The sequence below is a fragment of the Microcaecilia unicolor genome, chromosome 1 (assembly GCF_901765095.1).
Source record: "Microcaecilia unicolor chromosome 1, aMicUni1.1, whole genome shotgun sequence".
Lineage (NCBI taxonomy): Eukaryota > Metazoa > Chordata > Amphibia > Gymnophiona > Siphonopidae > Microcaecilia > Microcaecilia unicolor.
This window is the reverse complement of record NC_044031.1, coordinates 714382400-714401205: the sequence shown is the minus strand read 5'-3', so window position 1 is coordinate 714401205 and position 18806 is coordinate 714382400. Positions and strand designations below refer to the sequence as shown.

Below are 18806 nucleotides of genomic sequence, written 5' to 3'. Positions count from 1 at the left end.
GCATTTTTTTTTGAAAACTCGTCTATTTCTAAAAGCCTTTTTTTTTAGAAGGGTGATAAATGTTTTCTGTAAGGAGTTTCTTTGTATTGATAGTTTCGTTTTCAGTAATGCCAAGAGTTAATATTTGATGCTAATAGTTTAATGTTGGATAACTTCATTCATGTGTTTGTAATGTTATTTTATTATGACTATTTATTTTGTAACCCACCTTAGTTGAAGGCGGGATACAAATGTAAACAAATAAATAAAATCTAAAGGAGGAGGTTGTCGATGTGGGCTACCATTAAGATGTGTAATTTTACTGTTCACCCCAGTTATTAGTAACTAGATCTCACAGAATAAAATGGGACCTGTGCTAAAATAGCGTGAGTTAGTGGTAAAATAACACGTCTTAACAGTAGCCCACATTGATAACTACACCCCTGAGTATCCTGATGATTAAGGTTAGTGTTTTGGTCCCAAAAGTGGTACCCCACAGCAGTATAACCATTGTCTGCTTTGTGGTATTGAATCTGATGTCTGTGCGAATTAACTCCTGCTTTTAATATCTAGTGTACCCAGTGGTGTGCTGGTAAATTTTTAACAACAGGCTCTCTCCCCGGTCCACCTCTGTGCCCCCCCCCCCCGTCCACCTCTGTGCCCCCCCCCCAAAAAAAATTTGCAGAGCTGGCTATAGCAGGGGGGGGGGGGGGCAATGCATTACTCTCTCCAGGAAAAAAAATTTAAATGAACCCAGGTTCCAATCTAATTCATGTTTAATGTGGGATAAAATGCCATAAATAAGTAAATAAATATAAACTTTTAATGTTGAGCACCTGATTCTCAAAGTGAACATATTCCAAACACTATAATGAAAATAAAATGATTTTTTTTTTCTACCTTTGTTGTCTGGTGACAGTTTTTCTGATCATGCTGGCCCAGTATCCAATTCTGCTGCTATCTGTCCTCTTAACTCTGTTTCCAGGGCTTCCTTTCCATTTCTTTCTTTCTTCCTTTCTTCTTCATTTCTGGTCCTCAGCTTCTGCCTATTTTCTTCATCCATATGCAGTTTTTCTCCTCTCTTCCTTTTCCCTCATCTCATCTCCTTCCTCACTCTTCTCTCCCCTCCATCCATGCCCAGCATTTATTCTCTCTCCCCTCCTCTCCCCTGCCCTCCATCCACCCATGTCCAGTGACCCTCCTGTCCCCTGCCCTGCCCTCCATCCACCCATGTCCAGCAGTGACCCTCCTCTCCCCTGCCCTCCATCCACCCATGTCCAGTAACCCTCCTGTCCCCTGCCCTGAATGCACCCATGTCCAGCTGTGACTCTCCTGTCCCCTGCCCTCCATCCACCCATGTCCAGTGACCCTCCTGTCTCTTGCCCTGCCCTCCATCCACCCATGTCCAGCAGTGACCCTCCTCTCCCCTGCCCTCCATCCACCCATGTCCAGTGACCCTCCTGTCCCCTGCCCTGCCCTGCATGCACCTAAACCCAGCGATCCTCCTCTCCCCTGCCCTCCATCCACCCATGTCCAGTGACCCTCCTGTCCCCTGCCCTGCATGCACCCATGTCCAGCTGTGACCCTCCTGTCCCCTGCCCTCCATCCACCCATGTCCAGTGACCCTCCTGTCCCCTGCCCTGCCCTCCATCCACCCATGTCCAGCAGTGACCCTCCTCTCCCCTGCCCTCCATCCACCTATGTCCAGCAGTGACCCTCCTCTCCCCTGCCCTGCCCTGCATGCACCTATAGTGACCCTTCTCTCCCCTCCATTCACAAATGCCCAGCGACTCCCTTCTCTCCCTTGCCACCCCCTCCCGAGTTTGGCGAATTCAACTCCCTCCCTCCTCCCTCCCTCCGGATCTGGTCCCTTACGTTAGTGACTTCACGAATTCTTCGGGGTCGCTGCAAGCGCTGACTCTCCCCCGCTGGCGCTGCAGGTTCGTGATTCAAAATGGCCACCGAGACTTACAAGGGCGGCCTCCAAGACTTCGGCAGAAGTCTCGCGAGGCCGCCTCTGGAAGTCTCGGCGGCCATTTTTAAAATGCGAACCTGCAGTGCCAGCGTGGGAGAGTCAGCGCTTGCTGCGACCCCAAAGAATTTGTGAAGTCGCTGACGTAAGGGACCGGATTGGGAGGGAGGAAGAGAGCCGGCTCACGCAATTCAACAACTGGCTCGCAAGAGCCGAGCAAAGTTAACAACCGGCTCTTGCAAGCCGGTGCGAGCCAGCTCCAACACACCACTGAGTGTACCTTCCCTCACCATTTTCAACGTTGAATAATATACTTTATTAGGAGAGGAGTATGAGTAGGATCCCCTTATGCTGAATGTTTTTCCCATTTGGGTAACTTTGTGAAACTGTGATGTGTGTTGACACAGTTATGCGTGGTATATTGTAGGGACATATGCCAGTCTTTTCTCTCTTTCTGGTAGAAGAATACTTTGCACTAATTCTTGCCTCAGATTAGGTGGGTGTTGAAAGGCCATTTCTGGCAGACAAGGGAATATCTCTATTAATGAGTCATCCACTAGAACAGGAGTGTCAAAATTGAATCCTGGGAAGCTGCAAACCAGTCATGTTTTCTGAATATATATTTATTTATTTATTTATTTATTTATTTATTTATTTATTTATTTATGACATTTATATCCCACATTATCCCAAACAAGTTTGAGTTCAATATAAACTCTGCTCCTCAAAAGTAACTATTATACATTTTCTTTTCATATATTAATTGCACCAAAATCTCATATATCATATAAAAGACCACATATTATTAATCAAAACATAAAACCCTCCAATCCCACAATTCCAAAGTGCCATTTTGACTAAAACAGTCCTGCATGGAGAGTCTACTTTGGAATTGTGGCTGGGAGTAGCATGATAAGTGACAATTTTAGCCCCTGAAGATGCTAGGCAGCAAAACGTGGTCCATGTCGGGCAAAAACTGCTTTTGTTGAGAGCTTTTTAATCTTTGGATCTGAAAAAAAAATATTGTCGCATTAGAGGTGACAAGATTCTAATGTTATTCGAACATATGGAAGACAGCTACACAGCAGGATTTAGCTACCTGGGTTCCAAATGGTGGAACTCGATACCAAAAACCACAAGAAGCATCACAAATCTCCAGTTCAGAAAAGAAATGAAAACCTACCTTTTCAAAAAATTATACAGCTAATCACAGAGATATCATCGCCTTCCTTTCAAATCTACCTCTTCAAAAACTATATGAATATCACCAAAACTCTACAACTGAACACAAAAGCTACCATTACCTTTTCCACTTCAAATCTATCTCCTCAAAAACTCTGTTTTTTTTTTTTTTTTTTACTAAAGTTTAGCTCAAGTTACCTGCAGCAGGGTCCATTTTATTCCTATGGAGTAAATCGAGCTAATTCTTTAGTAGTAAAAGACCCCCTCTATGAGCAACATGAACTATAGATGCCCTCTCCACATTGCACAACACTATTGTAACTCCACCACAATGTAAATTATAAGCCACTTTGAACCGAAACTTGTTTTTGGATAATAGTGGGATACAAGAATGGATAAATAAATATGAATATTCAAGGTTATTGCAATGTATGAACATTTAAGAAGAAGGAAAGTACATTGATTCTTTTTTTGAGAGATCAGCTCAGGAAGCATTTACATTATAGTGTTGAACTGCATGGAGTATCAGTGTTTGCGATTTTGGACTTTTGTTATATCGAATAAATTTTGAGATTGGAGGGTTTTATATTTTGATTAATAAAATGTAGTCTTTTATATGATACATGAGATTTTGGTAAAATTAATATATGAAAACATAACATAGTAAATGACAGCAGATAAAGGGAAAGGGGACTTGATATACCACCTTGCTGAGGTTTTTTTGCAACTACATTCAAAGTGGTTTACATATGTTCAGGTACTTAATTTGTACCAGGGGTAATGGAGGGTTAAGTGGCTTGCCCAGAGTCATAAGAAGCTGCAGGGGGAATTGAACTCAGTTCCCCAGGATCAAAGTCCACTGCACTAACCACTAGGCTACGCCTCCACATGAAGACCTCTATGGTCCATCCAGTCTGCCCAACAAGATAAACTCATAGTTACATTAGAGGAGTAACGTTAATGAATATCCATGAGATCTATTTGCATGCACTGCCACTATCTCATGTATATTTATTATGGATAGCCTGAAAACTAGACTGCCCCCCCCCCCCCCCCCCCCCCCACTAAGGATAGTTTGATGTCCTTGCTCTTGCAGTAGTGAATGTAAGTCTTCTTTGATTTTTCTTAGTTTTTACAGTTTGGGTACATTCTTTGTGGTTTTCTTGTTTGTACTGTGGGAGATTTGCCTGGCAAGTTTTAAGTGAAGAAACAATCTTCCAGGAAATGATTTTGATGTTATCACTTCTTTGTTTGAAGGATTCAGTCAAGACTTTGAGATGTTCATCTCTGTCTCTTAGATCAAAGTATATATGATGGTATATATGATGTGGCTTGGTTATGTACAGGGCCAGATTAAATCCAACTGATGTCCTAAGCACAACCCAAATGGTGCCCCTCAGCCCTTCCATTGCTTAGCTGAAAAGGCATTTAGATTCAATAAATGCTGAGAAATATCATTATTGCATGAAACAAAACATAATATATATTTATAATGTTTAGAAAAACAGTACCTTCCAAAAAGCTTGTCATAGATGTATTAAGTAGAGATGGGAAAGGGAAACATTTTCGTGTCATAGTTGTTTCCCATGTTGATTCAGAAAATGTTTGTTTAGATTGCTTTTGTTTGGTCTTTTTTTTGCCATGAGAGCAAAGTCATATAGGGGGGAATTCTATACACAATGAGAAAAGCTAGGTGCCAAAAAGATTAGCACTGAGCACCTATTCTATGCAGGGTGCCCAACCTTTATAGAATACCGGAATAGCACGCAGGTTGCACCTAACTTTGGGTGCCAGACTTACACCTGATAGAAACAGGTGGAAGTCCAGCATCCCAAATTAGATGTGGATTGGCATATTCTATAATTTGGTGCTTAACTTTTTGGGGATGCCCATGACCCACTTATGCCCCTTCCATGGGCATGTCCTCTTTTGGGATGTGCATGGGAAAAGTTAGGCACCAAGCTATAGAAAAGTGTGCAGTGGAGATCCACACACAACTGCAATCAAGCACCAATTAAGTGGCCAGTTGTTGCCTATTAACTTGTTATTTTGAAATCCACACACAAATTCCGGCACCCAAATTTGAGTAACCTATATAGAATCCAGGGATAATAAACACTCTTTTGAAAGAGCATGCATGGGTCGGAAAAAGGGCATACTTTTTCAGAAAGAGTGTGCACTCTTTTTTCAATAGCATGTGAAAGCATGGATGTGGTATCAGCGGTTAGTGTATTTGGGTTTAAAAAAAGGTTTCAACAAGTTTCTGGAGGAAAAATCCATAGTTTGCTGTTAAGATAGACATAGGGAAAGCCACTGCTTGTCCCTGGGCTCAGTAGCATGAATCTTGCTACTATTTGAGATTCTGTCAGGTACTTGTGACCTGAATTGGCCACTGTTAGAAGCAGGATACTTGGCTAGATGGACCATTGGTTTGACCCAGTATGGCTGGTCTTATGTTCTTATGCATGTGTTATTCACACATGCACAGTGGTTTACACATACACGATGGCTCATGCATGCTCAATGGCAGACTATCAGGAAAAGAGTGCGTACTCATTCAGAAAGAGCATGCTCTTTTTCCAAATAGGACCCACACTTTCAAAAGAGTTCCCACTATTCTTGGAAGAACAATGAATTTTGCTCATTTTTGAGTTTTAATGATATGCAATGACATGGGATGACAGCACAAGCCTAGTATTAAGTTGGTTGAATAAAAGGATCATCTACAACCTTTTGAATATACTAAAGGCAGCATGTCTGCTGAAAGCAAGTACTGGATTAGGGACAGCAGAGGAACAAATTCATAAAGGAAGCAAGTTCTTAAAAATACCAGGCCATTGACAAAAGGTTCCAGCTTAGCGACTTGACTCGACCTGGTGGAAAATCACCACTGGTTCTTCTGTTTTCCTGTTATGAGTTCTTTTCTTGAAATCTGTCTATGAATTTCCTTCTTGATCCAGTCCTGGCTATGTTTCTGTGGTCTAGCATCTCATGCAGCAGAAAAGCCCCAAGTTAGGCTCACTGCTTGAATGTATTGTTTCTTTGCAGTCAAAACTTGAGAGAAGAGATCGAAAAGCTTGTAGAGAAAAAGCGACAAATGCTTCACAGCGCTGAAACACTGGATAAGAACATGGACTTTGCATCACAATTAATTTTTGCTCAGGTACTTTAGTAACTTTGAATCACAGAGGAAAGGATGGAGGGAAGGACTCAGTTTTCTTTTTCCAATTCAGAAGCTCAGAGGGAAGGAAGGGAGGGATCTGGCTGGGTGGGGCATTTCACAGTTTGAAGAATCTGATTTTTGTTGTTTTTTGGCTGTTTTTTTTTTTTTTTTAAGAGGGCTTAGTTGATGTCTGATTTTCAGCACTAATCACCTAGTTTTAGCTAATGATAGATTTTTCTGGGGAAAAGAGTAATAGTATGGCCCTTATTTCAGGAGCCCCATTTGTGATTTAAACATTTGAATCTGGCACAAAACAGTCTATCTAAGATGTCTGACACCTGATTTTAAAAAGCCCAGGATTGAAATGTCTAAATCACCAGAACATGCAGATGGCAAGGGAGTATAGTTTGGGCAGGATTAAAACAGGACCACAGGATTCCCCATTTCTGAAGAGAAGTGCATACTTATGACCCCCAAGCTTATACATTCTCCCAGGGGGGTTTAAGCTGGATCATCATGCCAAACTATACATGCCTGCAGTGCCGGTACCCTTAGCACCTTCCTGATCTGATCACCCCAAGCATACCAGCCCCCAAAATTCCTCTCCATGCATGGATCAACACGTACTGCAGGCACCCCTCTGAGACCCCACTATCACCAATCCCCCTTCATGCATAGATCAGCATATACTGCAGATACCCCTCTACGATAAGAACCCCCTCCTGGACCCCTCTCCGTGCACAGATCAACACATACTGCAGGCATCCCTCCCCAGTATGAACCCCCTCTCCTGATCCCCTACCATGACCTTTTCCTCGATACAAAAGCTCTTCAACATGTCAGTACTCTTCAACCACATCCAGGACTCACCCAGGGGCTATCGGTGGTGGTGTAGTGGAACAGGGCAGCAGCTGCTGCTGCCCCATCTGGATCTGGGTGTCAATATAATGGTGATGACCCTTAGCAGTAATGTCATGGTACTACCACTAGGGAGCAGCCTTTCCATATAAGCGATGGTATACAAAGAATTCAGTTTAGTTTAGTTTATTGGAAATCTTAATCTAAAAAGGGCAAAGCAAAGTGGTTTACAATAAAATCCAATAAAATTACAAGAAAGAACTACAATTCAATAAAGGGAAAGAGGAGAAAAAAGAGAAAGGAGGAGAAAAGAGTCAATGTCCCTAGGAACTTAGGTCGAGAATCACTCATCTGCCAATGCTAGAGTGAATTTGCAGGGTTTTAAGGTCACTTTAAAGTGGGTCCAATTTAAATCTGCTCTTAAATATGAAAGGAGCAAGTTTCCAGGAAGTGGAAAGAGGAAAGTTTGTGAGGCTGGCTAGTACTGCTGTTGGAACTAATATATCTTTTAATGGTATAAATATTTATACAAATGTCTTAAGAATATTCCCTGGGTATATTCTCCATACTACAACTATGTGTGAATACAGACCATTCAATTGATCATAAATTTAATAGCAGCACTCTGTCTTTCTTCTGATGTTAATAGAATGCAGCTATTAAATTTTGATTTATTGAATGGTCCATATTCCCTGTAATAGATTTTAGTGAAATGTTGGCCACTGTCAGTGGGACTGTCGCACCACTAGTTTGCATAGAGTGATTAAGTAAAAACCTTTTTCACATTGGAGATATGATGATTTAGTTTTTCTAAGGAAGTTTTCTATATCTATAGATAGGGGTCTGAGGCTTTTTCCTCCCATTTAGAGATTACATGACATTTATATCGAGAATAAAGGGGAGGTTTGGGTTCTTTCTCATTTGTGAAATTTTTCCTCCTATTTTTAGATTAGTTGACATTGATATACAGGGTAAAAGGTTTGGGGGGGTCTCTATATATAAAGTTTTTATGCATGTTAGAATAGTATGTACCAAGAATATTGGTCTTTACATATGTATGATCACATATGTTTCATATATGCGAGTAATCTGGTCATTTATGTGTTCTTGGTATGTAAATGTTGGTGCCCTCCTTACAGAATCGCCCTCTACGTGTGTTTGCAAATGACTTGTACATGTCTAAAACTATAAAGTAACAAACATACAATTGATTTGCAAATGCAAAAGTTGTGTGTAAACGATGTACCCAAAAAATATGAATGTGAAAAAAAAATCACAAAAATCTTGTTCAAAATGAAGTCTGACCAATCATTTTTGGTCATGCACACCCCCAGGTTACATGCAGATGACACACAATGATGACATGTATTGTACTGTAGAGGAATGTGGCTGGTTAATGATATGATATGATATATGATATTGTACTTGTATTCCGCCAACTCTCAAAATATGGTTCAAAGCGGATTCCAAATATAAATGTAAAATTGGCAAAAAAAATTACAAGTAAGGCAGCTTTTACTCTTCTGATTTTTGTTAAGGCATCTTTTTCCCCTCTGATTTTCTAGAATCAGGGAGATATGACTAAGGAGAATGTCAGCCAGTGTATCCTGGAAATTCTGATTGCTGCCCCTGACTCTTTGTCTGTGTCCGTCTTCTTCATGCTAATGCTGATTGCAAACCACCCTGGCGTTGAAGCACAGCTATTGGAAGAAATCCACAATGTTATTGGTGAGGATTACTTTGAGACGTTTTGAAAGGATATTTCATTTAAACTAAAGCAACAAGATAATTGAATTGAAGTTGCTGGAGTAAGGTTTGGAGTACTTGGCACATGACTTTTACATATGGTTATCTTGATAAAAGAGTAAATATAAGCTGATAACTTTTTATTAGGGGTGGGCACCGATTAAAAATTGTAACAGCAATCAATCGTGCGACTACATTTTTTAATTGCTTGGATAAAAAAGTATGGATTTTAGGCCATAAAGTGTAATTCCAACAAAATGTAATACTCAAACTGAAGTGAAAATCAATACTTTAATGGTAATGTAACAAACTTTTTAAAGTGTCATATGCCTTTACATCCTTTTTGAACAGATGCTCAGCATTGGTGATTAAAATCATGCACATACTTTCCAGACATCCGTTTGGAAGGTGAACATATGCTCAGCATGGCTGAGATTATCCAGTACATGCCTTGACTTTTTTTTTTTTAAGGTTGACTGCACAGTTTTTAAAACCTTCATCACCACCATTCTCTGGTCTAGGAAGTTTAATATCTGATGGGGGAAGAATGAGTCTGAGGCTGTACTGGAGAGAGAGGGAGGGAGAGGGGTATGGCAGGAGCTGTGCTGGGAGACAGAGAGGTGGGGGAGAAGTGCCAAGACATTTAAGGAAAGACTTTTGGGTTATAGTACACCACTTATGCCTGTACATAAGAGGTGCACTGTAACCAAAAGACTTTCCCTAAAGGGACTGGCACTTCACAGCCCCCCCCCCCCCCCCCAGCACAGCTCCAGCTAAACGCCCTCTCCCCCTCTTTCAGCCCCCATCTTCCCTCCCATCACAGTTCCAGTCCTCTCCCTCTATTGCAGGACAGGTAAAAGGCCTTACCGCAGAGAACAGGCTACAGTCCGGAGAACGGACACAGCATCTGCACGCTCTACAATCCAGAGAATGGGCCCAGCTTCTGCTCTGCATGCTTTACAGTCTAGTAAGAGAATGGGCTTCATTTCTGCACGCTTTACAATCCAGAGAAAGGGCACAGCATCTGCTCTGCACGCTTTACAGTCCAGAGAACGGGCACAGTGTCTGCACGCTTTACAATCCAGAGAACGGGCACAGCATCTGCTCTGCACGATTTACAATCCAAAGAACGGGCACAGTGTCTACACGCTTTACAGTCCAGAGAACGGGCACAGTGTCTGCACACTCTACAATCCAGAAAATGGGCACAGCGTCTGCTCTGCACGCTTTACAGTCAAGAGAACGGGCACAGTGTCTACACGCTTTACAATTCAGAGAACGGGCACAGCATCTGCTCTGCACCCTTTACAGTCCAGAAAACAGGCACAGTGTCTGCACGCTTTACAATCCAGAGAATGGACAAAGCATCTGCTCTGCATGCTTTACAGTCTAGAGAATGGGCAAAATGTCTGCATGCTTTACAATCCAGAGAACATGCACAGCGTCTGCTCTGCATGCTTTACAGTCTAGAGAATGGGCACAGTGTCTACACGCTTTACAATTCAGAGAATGGGCACAGCGTCTGCTCTGCACCCTTTACAGTCCAGAAAACAGGCACAGTGTCTGCACGCTTTACAATCCAGAGAATGGACAAAGCATCTGCTCTGCATGCTTTACAGTCTAGAGAATGGGCAAAATGTCTGCATGCTTTACAATCCAGAGAACATGCACAGCGTCTGCTCTGCATGCTTTACAATCTAGAGAACAGGCACAATGTCTGCACGCTTTACAATCCAGAGAACGGGCACAGCGTCTGCTTTGCACACTTTACAGTCCAGAGAATGGGCACAGCATCTGCTCTGCATGCTTTACAATCCTTGGAATGGGCCCAGCATCTACACGCTTTACATTCAAGAGAACGGGCACAGCGTCTGCTCTGCATGCTTTACAGTCTAGAGAACGGGCACAATGTCTGCACGCTTTACAATCCAGAGAACGGGCACAGCGTCTGCTCTGCATGCTTTACAGTCTAGAGAACAGGCACAATGTCTGCACGCTTTACAATCCAGAGAACGGGCACAGCGTCTGCTTTGCACACTTTACAGTCCAGAGAATGGGCACAGCATCTGCTCTGCACGCTTTACAATCCGGAAAATGGACACAGCGTCTGCACACATTACAGTCCAGAGAAAGGACACAGTGCCTGCACACTTTACAGCAGTGGTATAGCTATGGGAGGCCCAGGGGGCCTGGGCCTCCCAAACTGGCTGTGGGGCCCTAGGTTTGGCTGGTAGGGGTCCCTAACACCTGCCAGCTGAAGTGTTTGTCCCATGCTGGTCTTGCCGCATTGCCTACCCTGCTCTTCTCAGTCACGCAACGCATTCTCATTTTAGTAAGCTTGCACAACATGACTGAGAAGAGCAGGGCCAAAATGTGCCCCCCACTTTTGGCTCTGCCCCCCCCCCCCCATCAAGGTGTGGCTACACCACTGCTTTACAATCCAGAGAATGGGCACAACATCTGCATGCTTCCTCTCTTCCCTCAAGCACTGCTGATGACCCAGAAGCCTTGCTGGCATACAGGCGAAGTTGCGTCGTGGAAGGGGGTGGGACAAGGTAGAGGCACATCTTCCAGGTCGGCAGCGTAGCGATCAATGCTGCTGCTCGAGAATGGAGATGAGGTAAATGCTGAGGGTGAGGGGCGGGGCAGCATTAAAAATACCAGCTAGCATTACAAAAATTGTTCTGCGTTAATATCATGTTAATTTCCCAACTCTACTTTTTATTGGACAAATTTAATACATATCTTGACTAGCTTTTGGGAGCTGACACACCATTCTGGAGAAGAAACTGAGAGTTGGGGGACTAATTGAGTGGAGGAGTGGCTTAATGGTTAGAGCACCGGTGGGGGTTCAAATCCCACTGCTGCTCCTTGTGATTTTGGGCAAGTCACTTAACCCTTCATTGCCTCAGGTTCAAACTTAGATTGTGAGCCCTCCTGGGACAGAGAAATATCCAGTGTACCCGAATGTAACTCACCTTGAGCTACTACTGAAAAAGGTGTGAGCAAAATCTAAATAAATAAATAAAATAATGAATCTTTTAATATCCTATACCAGTGACCCTCAATACAATCCTTGAGATATATCCAGTCGATCAGATTTTCAGGCTCTCCACAACAAATATGCATGAGATAGATTTTCATATATTGGAAGAAGTGCATGCAAATATATCCATGGGGGCCTGGGCCTCCCAAATTGGCTCTGGGGCCCCTAGTTTGGCTGGCAGGGGTCCCCAACCACCGCCAGCTGAAGCATTTGTCCCATGCCGGTCTCACCGCATTGCCTGCCCTGCTCTTCTCAGTGCGTGGTGTGACAATGCAAGACCAGCATGGGACAAACGCTTCAGCTGGCGGGGGTTGGGGACCCCTGCCAGCCAAGGTATGATGATGTGGCGGCGGGGGGGTTTTGTATATTGTTGCACCACACATAGTAGGAATCCTTTGGAGACATAGGGGGCAGGGCCGGTCTTAGCAAGTGCGGGGCCCTATGCAGACCAATTTGATGGGGCCCCACCCTAGCCACGCCCCTAGCCCCGCCCCCTCCCTAGCTCCAGGGCCGGCCACCCCTCCCTCCAAGCTCCCAGACCGCTCCCTCCGAGTTCCAAGGCCCCCAGCTCCAGAGCCTCCCTCCCTCCCAGCTCCAAGGCCCCCCTCCCTCCCAGTCATTTTTTAACATCCCCCTCCAAAATCCAGTACTAGGTATGCCGAGAATACAAAACACTCAGGACCTATAGAGCAATTCTACCATACCCTAAGCAGTCATTTCTACTAAATCACACAAAGAAAAGGAAAACATCTTAAAACACTACAGTGAGCACTAGAGCATCAATTCACCTATTGTAAAATGAAACCAGACAGAATAGTACAGATCGTCGTCGATCCTGCACAGTCAATGCCAAGTGAAAGCCATGTCTTTTTCACAAACACAGATACACCCTAATCCACTATAGAATAAGTAGTAATATTAAAACTTTCTATTTAGACAAAAATTAAACTGAACCCCCAAGATGCCAGACTCTGCATACAATGCAACACCACAGAAACAGAAAATGTCCCCTAGTACTGTGCAAAATATAAAGACAGCAGATGTAAATTTGAAAAAAAAAACCTAACAAATACCAATCACCACTTTACAAATTAACACATAGAAATAAAACAAATATAGAAAATAAAATAATACCATTTTATTGGACTAATAGACTTAGCTTTCAGAGGCCAAAACATCCTTCATCAGGTCAATATAGTATAGTACTGTTACAGTATCCTATCCTGACCTGAGGAAGGGGGTTTTGTTCTCCGAAAGTTAGACAAAATGTATTAAAATTAGTCCAATCAAAAGATTACCTTGTTTACATGTTCTATATTATAAACATTTATTAACACATCTACAATACTACTTTATCCTAAAGCAAAAAAATAAAAATATATATTTTATTTACAGTTTGTTGTCTCAGGTTTCTCCTTTCCTCATCTTCTTTTCACTGTCTTCCTTCTATCCAGCATCTGTCTTCGGTCTCTCTCTGCCATCCAGTGTCTGCCCTCTCTGCTGTTCCCTCCATCCAATGTCTGCCCTCTCTCCCTGCTCCTTCCATCCACATCTGTCCTCTATCTCTGCCCCTTCCATGATCCATCCACCATCTGCCCCTGTCTGCCCTCTCTCTCCCCTTTCTATCCCTTCCATCCACTGTCTGCCCTCTCTCTCTCTGCCCCTTCAATCCACCATTTGCCCTCCCTTTGCCATTCATCCAGTGTTTGCCCTCCCTCTCGCTCCCCCATCCAGGATCTGCCCCTCTCTCTGCCCCTTTTTTTCAGCCCCCAGTTCCAGCCCCACTATCCCACCAGTCCCGAGCTTCAGCCCCCCAGCCACTTCTCCCTGTCCCCTTTTCAGCCCCCAGTCCCCAGTTTCAGCCTCCAGTCCCAGTACTAGCCCCCTTATCCCACCTACCCTCCTTTTCAGCCCCCAGTTCCAGCCCCCTTCATCCACATGCCTTGTATTAGGGCCCCCTTTTCAGAACCATTCTCCCACCTGACCCACGCATGCCCCATTTTCCCACCAGCCCCAGGCCCCATATGGCCCCTTCTCAGACCCAAGTGACAGTCCCCTTCTCCCATCCAAGAACCACAGTCCCCTCTCCACCCGTCCCCTTCAACCATCCAAGAACCCCCTCCCCGCCCACTTCTCCCATCCGTGATCCCCTCCCCAACCCCAGTCCCCTTCAACCATCCAAGAACCCCCTCTCCACCCCCTTCTCCCATCCATGAATACCCCTCCCACCTCAGTCCCCTTATCCCATTCAAGAACCCCAGTCCCCTCCCCACCTGTCCTCTTCTCCCATCCGAGAATCCCCTCCCCAACCCCAGTCCCCTTCAACCATCCAATAACCCCCTCCCCACCCCCTTCTCCCATCCGTGAATACCCCTCCCACCTCAGTCCCCTTATCCCATTCAAGAACCCCAGTCCCCTCCCCACCTGTCCTCTTCTCCCATCCGAGAATCCCCTCCCCAACCCCAGTCCCCTTCAACCACCCAAGAACCTCCTTCCCACCCCTTCTCCCATCCGTGAATACCCCTCCCACCTCAGTCCCCTTATCCCATTCAAGAACTCCAGTCCCCTCCCCACCTGTCCTCTTCTCCCATCCGAGAATCCCCTCCCCAACCCCAGTCCCCTTCAACCATCCAAGAACCCCCTCCCCACCCCTTCTCCCATCCGTGAATACCCCTCCCACCTCAGTCCCCTTATCCCATTCAAGAACCCCAGTCCCCTCCCCACCTGTCCTCTTCTCCCATCCGTGACCCCCTTCCCAACCCCAGTCCCAGTCCCCTTCAACCATCCAAGAACCCCCTCCCCACCCCCTTCTCCCATCCGTGATCCCCCTCTCCACCTCCCCATTTGAGAACCCCCACCCTTCTCACATCTGAGTCCCTCCCTCCCCACGACCCACCTACCAGCTGAGCTCCATTCTGCCGCCCACCACCCTCACTGCCTTTAAAAAAACAATTTGGAAGCGTCGGAGAGACAGTGACAGGCAGCACCTCGGTCTGCCCTGCTACTAAAAATCTCTTCGACGTCATTCGGGCCTTCCCCACATTGAGTCCAGCCCGCCCTTGCGGTAATTGGAAGTTACCTCAGAGGACGGCGGGACTCAATGTGGGAGGCCCAATGACGTTGAACAGATTTTAGTAGCAGGGCGGGCAGACGCGAGGCGCTGCCTGTCACTGTCTTCGGCGCTTCCAAATTGCGTTTTTAAAGGCAGGAGTGACAGGAGAGCAGCGACTCAGAGCACCCCCCCCCCCCACCCGCTGACATCGGGGGGGGCGGACCGCCCCCACCACGCCGCCGTCGCCGCGCATCGGATTCGTTGGGAGGGAGGACGAAAGGATGGACGGACTGGAGCTCGGATGGACTGGAGCTCGAGCGGGCGGGGCGACCTGAGGCGCGCGGGGCCCCACTGAGCGCGGGGCCCTATGCGGCCGCCTCGGTCGCCTCGCCTTAAGACCGGCCCTGATAGGGGACATTTTCAATACGACGTCTAAATCCAATTTTGGACATTTTAGGAAAAACTTCCAAAAGTTCAGTAGCAACATGGCTATTTTCAAACCAGAAAAATGTCCAACTTTTTGTTTCTAAAATGGATATTTGCTAGATGTTTTTGTGCTCAGTGCGCATCTATCTTTTAGGACCATTTTGGGGAAAAAAAGGCCACAGGAAAAACATATATAAAGAAGCCAATGGGATGTATTAGGGGGAGGGGGCGGCATTCTTAGTAGATTGGCTACACAGACATCCCAGCAGAGCAGTGGGGCACCCTAGGGTACACTGCAGTGGACTTCAAATAAAAGGTCCCAGGTACACATCTCACCATTAGCCCCTTATATTGTATGAGGACACCGCCAAAACCCACCAAAAAACTAGTGTACACAACTGTACACCACTACAATAGCCCTTATACCTGCAGGTGTCACCTATATGTAGGTACAGTAGGTTTTTGGTGGGTTTTGGAGGGCTTGCACGTTCCATCACAAGTGTACCAGTTAGAGTGAGATATGGGCCTGGGTCCCCTAGTGCACTGACCACTAGGCTACTCTAGGGACTTGCTTGCTGCTCTAATAGGACTAGTCATAACATCTGAAGCTGCCATAGAGGCTGGTACATACTGTTTCTTTCACATCTTTGGGGGGTGGGAGAGGGTCAGTGACAACTGAAGGAGTAGGGAGGGTTAAGCCTTAATCCCTCCAGTGGTCATTAGGGGACATTTTTGTGACTTAGGTGTGATTGAAACAAATCTAGACCAAAACGTTTAACTTTTAGCCCTGGAGAATTTTGCTTTGTTCCATTACAGCAGAAAAACGTCCAAGTTTTGGGTATGCACAAATCCCCCCCCCCCCCCCCCCTTGTAATTTGCATGCACTGCAGAGAAAAAGGTCGCAAATCCAAGTTTCAAAAATCGTGATGTCAATGGGTTTTTTTGAGAAAAACTTCCAAAAGCCACTTCATGCCACTTTTTTCAGATCAGAGTTGGATCCTTCCTTGCCACATTGGAAGTACTTTTTCCATGGATACTTTCAAAGGCTCGCAACTCAAAATTCACAGTCCTGTAGCCAGAACAGCTCTTAAGAATTTATAGAAATTATTCAGGGTAGAAACATTAACCAAAGCATTAACCAAAGCAACCTCTTCTGTATAGAAAGTCCTTCAAATCAACCACTCATAGCAGACACTAGGGATTTTATTTTTGAGTCAATGTAGGAGGGAAGTCATGTCAGTGGGGTGGGAGGGTGCCACTAAACACCAGGAAATTTATTTTAAAATCTGGTGGAGCAGGAGCTTTGTCAAGTCGGGTCAGGGTGGAGGGAGATTGGGGCCGTTGCAGACTGACAGTGACTTTCTAATGTCTCCCTTCCTGTCAGTCCCTGAGCCAATCACCGCTCAGGCCCTGACAGGAAGGGGGACATTTTGCAATGAGCTACAAATTATGCCATGATTTTAACACAACAAATAACTGGCCAAGTGTTACAACAAGTTAGCTATATAAATCAAATCCAATTGAATGGGATAGAGTCTCATACAAATGGCATAAATGTTATCAGTTCACCCTAAGGTGAATCACTCACTGGTGCTCATAAATTAATCATAGACTCTCCTCCCACCTCCTACTAATAATCTTGATGGTATATTATAACTTCACATCTTAACTTAACTTATCTATGCACACTACACTTATCTCAGGCATGTTGGTGAGCTCTTATACCCCGACAGGTTCCCATTTCGTTTGACTTTATCAAGGGGGAGTATCACCAAATCTGTCAAGAAAAGAGCAAAAGATAAGCGAAGGATCATTCTATTTTCAATCTATTTTTAAATCGCTAATTCGTTTCTAATAATTACTGCATGCTTCCGACCTACCGAATTATCAGCCTCAGCGTCCATGTACATTGGGGTGGGAGGGCGCCGCTAGACACCAGGAAATTTATTTTAAAATCTGGTGGAGCAGGGGCTTGGTCAAGTCAGGTCAGGGTGGAGGGAGATTGGAGCTGATGCAGATTGCCATTGACTTTTTTTAAATGTCTCCCTTCCTGTCTGTCCCTGAGCCAATCACTGCTCAGGCCCTGACAGGAAGGGGGGACATTTTGCAATGAGCGGCAGATTATGCCATGATTTTAACACAGCAGTCAAGTCGGTGGGGTGGGAGGGTACCAGCAAAGGTAACTTTAAATGTAAGAAATCATCAACCCAGCTGTTTTATCATTAATGATAATTTTAGCTCCTCTTTAGATTCAAATACCAACTTCAATTACACACCGACCAACTTCTTAATTTTTTTCTTAATAAAGAAGATTTTCTAATGAAAAAACTGAAGAAGTTGGTCGGCGAGTAATTGAAGTTGGTATTTGAATCTAAAGAGGAACAAAATTATCATTAATGATAAAACAGCTGGGTTGATGATTTCTTACATTTAAACAAAGTATCTGGCAGTGGAAGGAGTGTGTGTACTGTTCATGAGGTGATAAACACAATTTGAATATTTTTTCTATGGTGACTTCTAAGAGGGATAGCTCCATTGTTGGGGAATTCTCCCTTTCCTTTCTGAGCACACTACCAGAACTCTCAGGTCTCACACTTAGCCATCTCTCTCCTCTTCAATCTGTTCAAAATTCTGCTGCACGACTTAACCCATTTATCTACGCTGATGACGTTACATTATACATCCCCTACAAACATGATCTAACAGAAATCACCAACGAAATCAAGCTCAGCCTAGACATCATGAACTCATAGGCAAATGCATTCCAACTAAAACTCAACACAGAAAAGACACACTGTCTTATCATCTCATCCCAACACAACACATACAAACCTACAAACATTAACACCCCAGAATACACCCTCCCTATATCAGACAGCCTGAAAATTCTTGGAGTAACAATCGACTGAAACCTCTCACTAGAGACCCAAGCTAAATCCACCATAAAGAAAATGTTTCTCTCAATGTGGAAATTCAAACGCGTGACACCATTCTTCCTGAGGAAAATATTTCACAACCTGATACAGTCAATGGTACTAAGTCACGCAGACTACTGTAATGGAGTCTATGCGGGATGCAAAGAACAAATTATAAAGAAACTTCAGACTGCCCAAAACACAGCAGCTAGGCTTATATTTGGGAAAACGCGTTTTGAAAGTGCCAAACCACTCCAAGAAAAATTGCGCTGGCTTTCAATTAAGGAACGTGTCGCTTTCAAAATCTGCACGACAGTTCACAAAATTATCTATGGCGAAGCACCGGGGTACATGACCTGCCAACCAGACACACAATAAAATCAGCACGATCATACCTAAACCTCCACTACCCAAGCACCAAAGGACCAGTGCTTTTTTTGTGCCGATACGCAATGGTACGGCGTACC

General features: G+C 44.6%; 1 protein-coding gene across 1 annotated transcript in view; it reads left to right on the top strand.

The window, feature by feature from the left end:
* Positions 1–18806, top strand: part of LOC115461704 (aromatase) — an 85170-nt gene that overhangs the window by 44939 nt on the left and 21425 nt on the right. Inside the window, exons 6-7 of the mRNA XM_030191736.1 lie at positions 6182–6296; positions 8720–8882. Coding sequence (XP_030047596.1) covers positions 6182–6296; positions 8720–8882 — 278 coding nt within the window. The remainder of the gene's footprint in view (positions 1–6181; positions 6297–8719; positions 8883–18806) is intronic.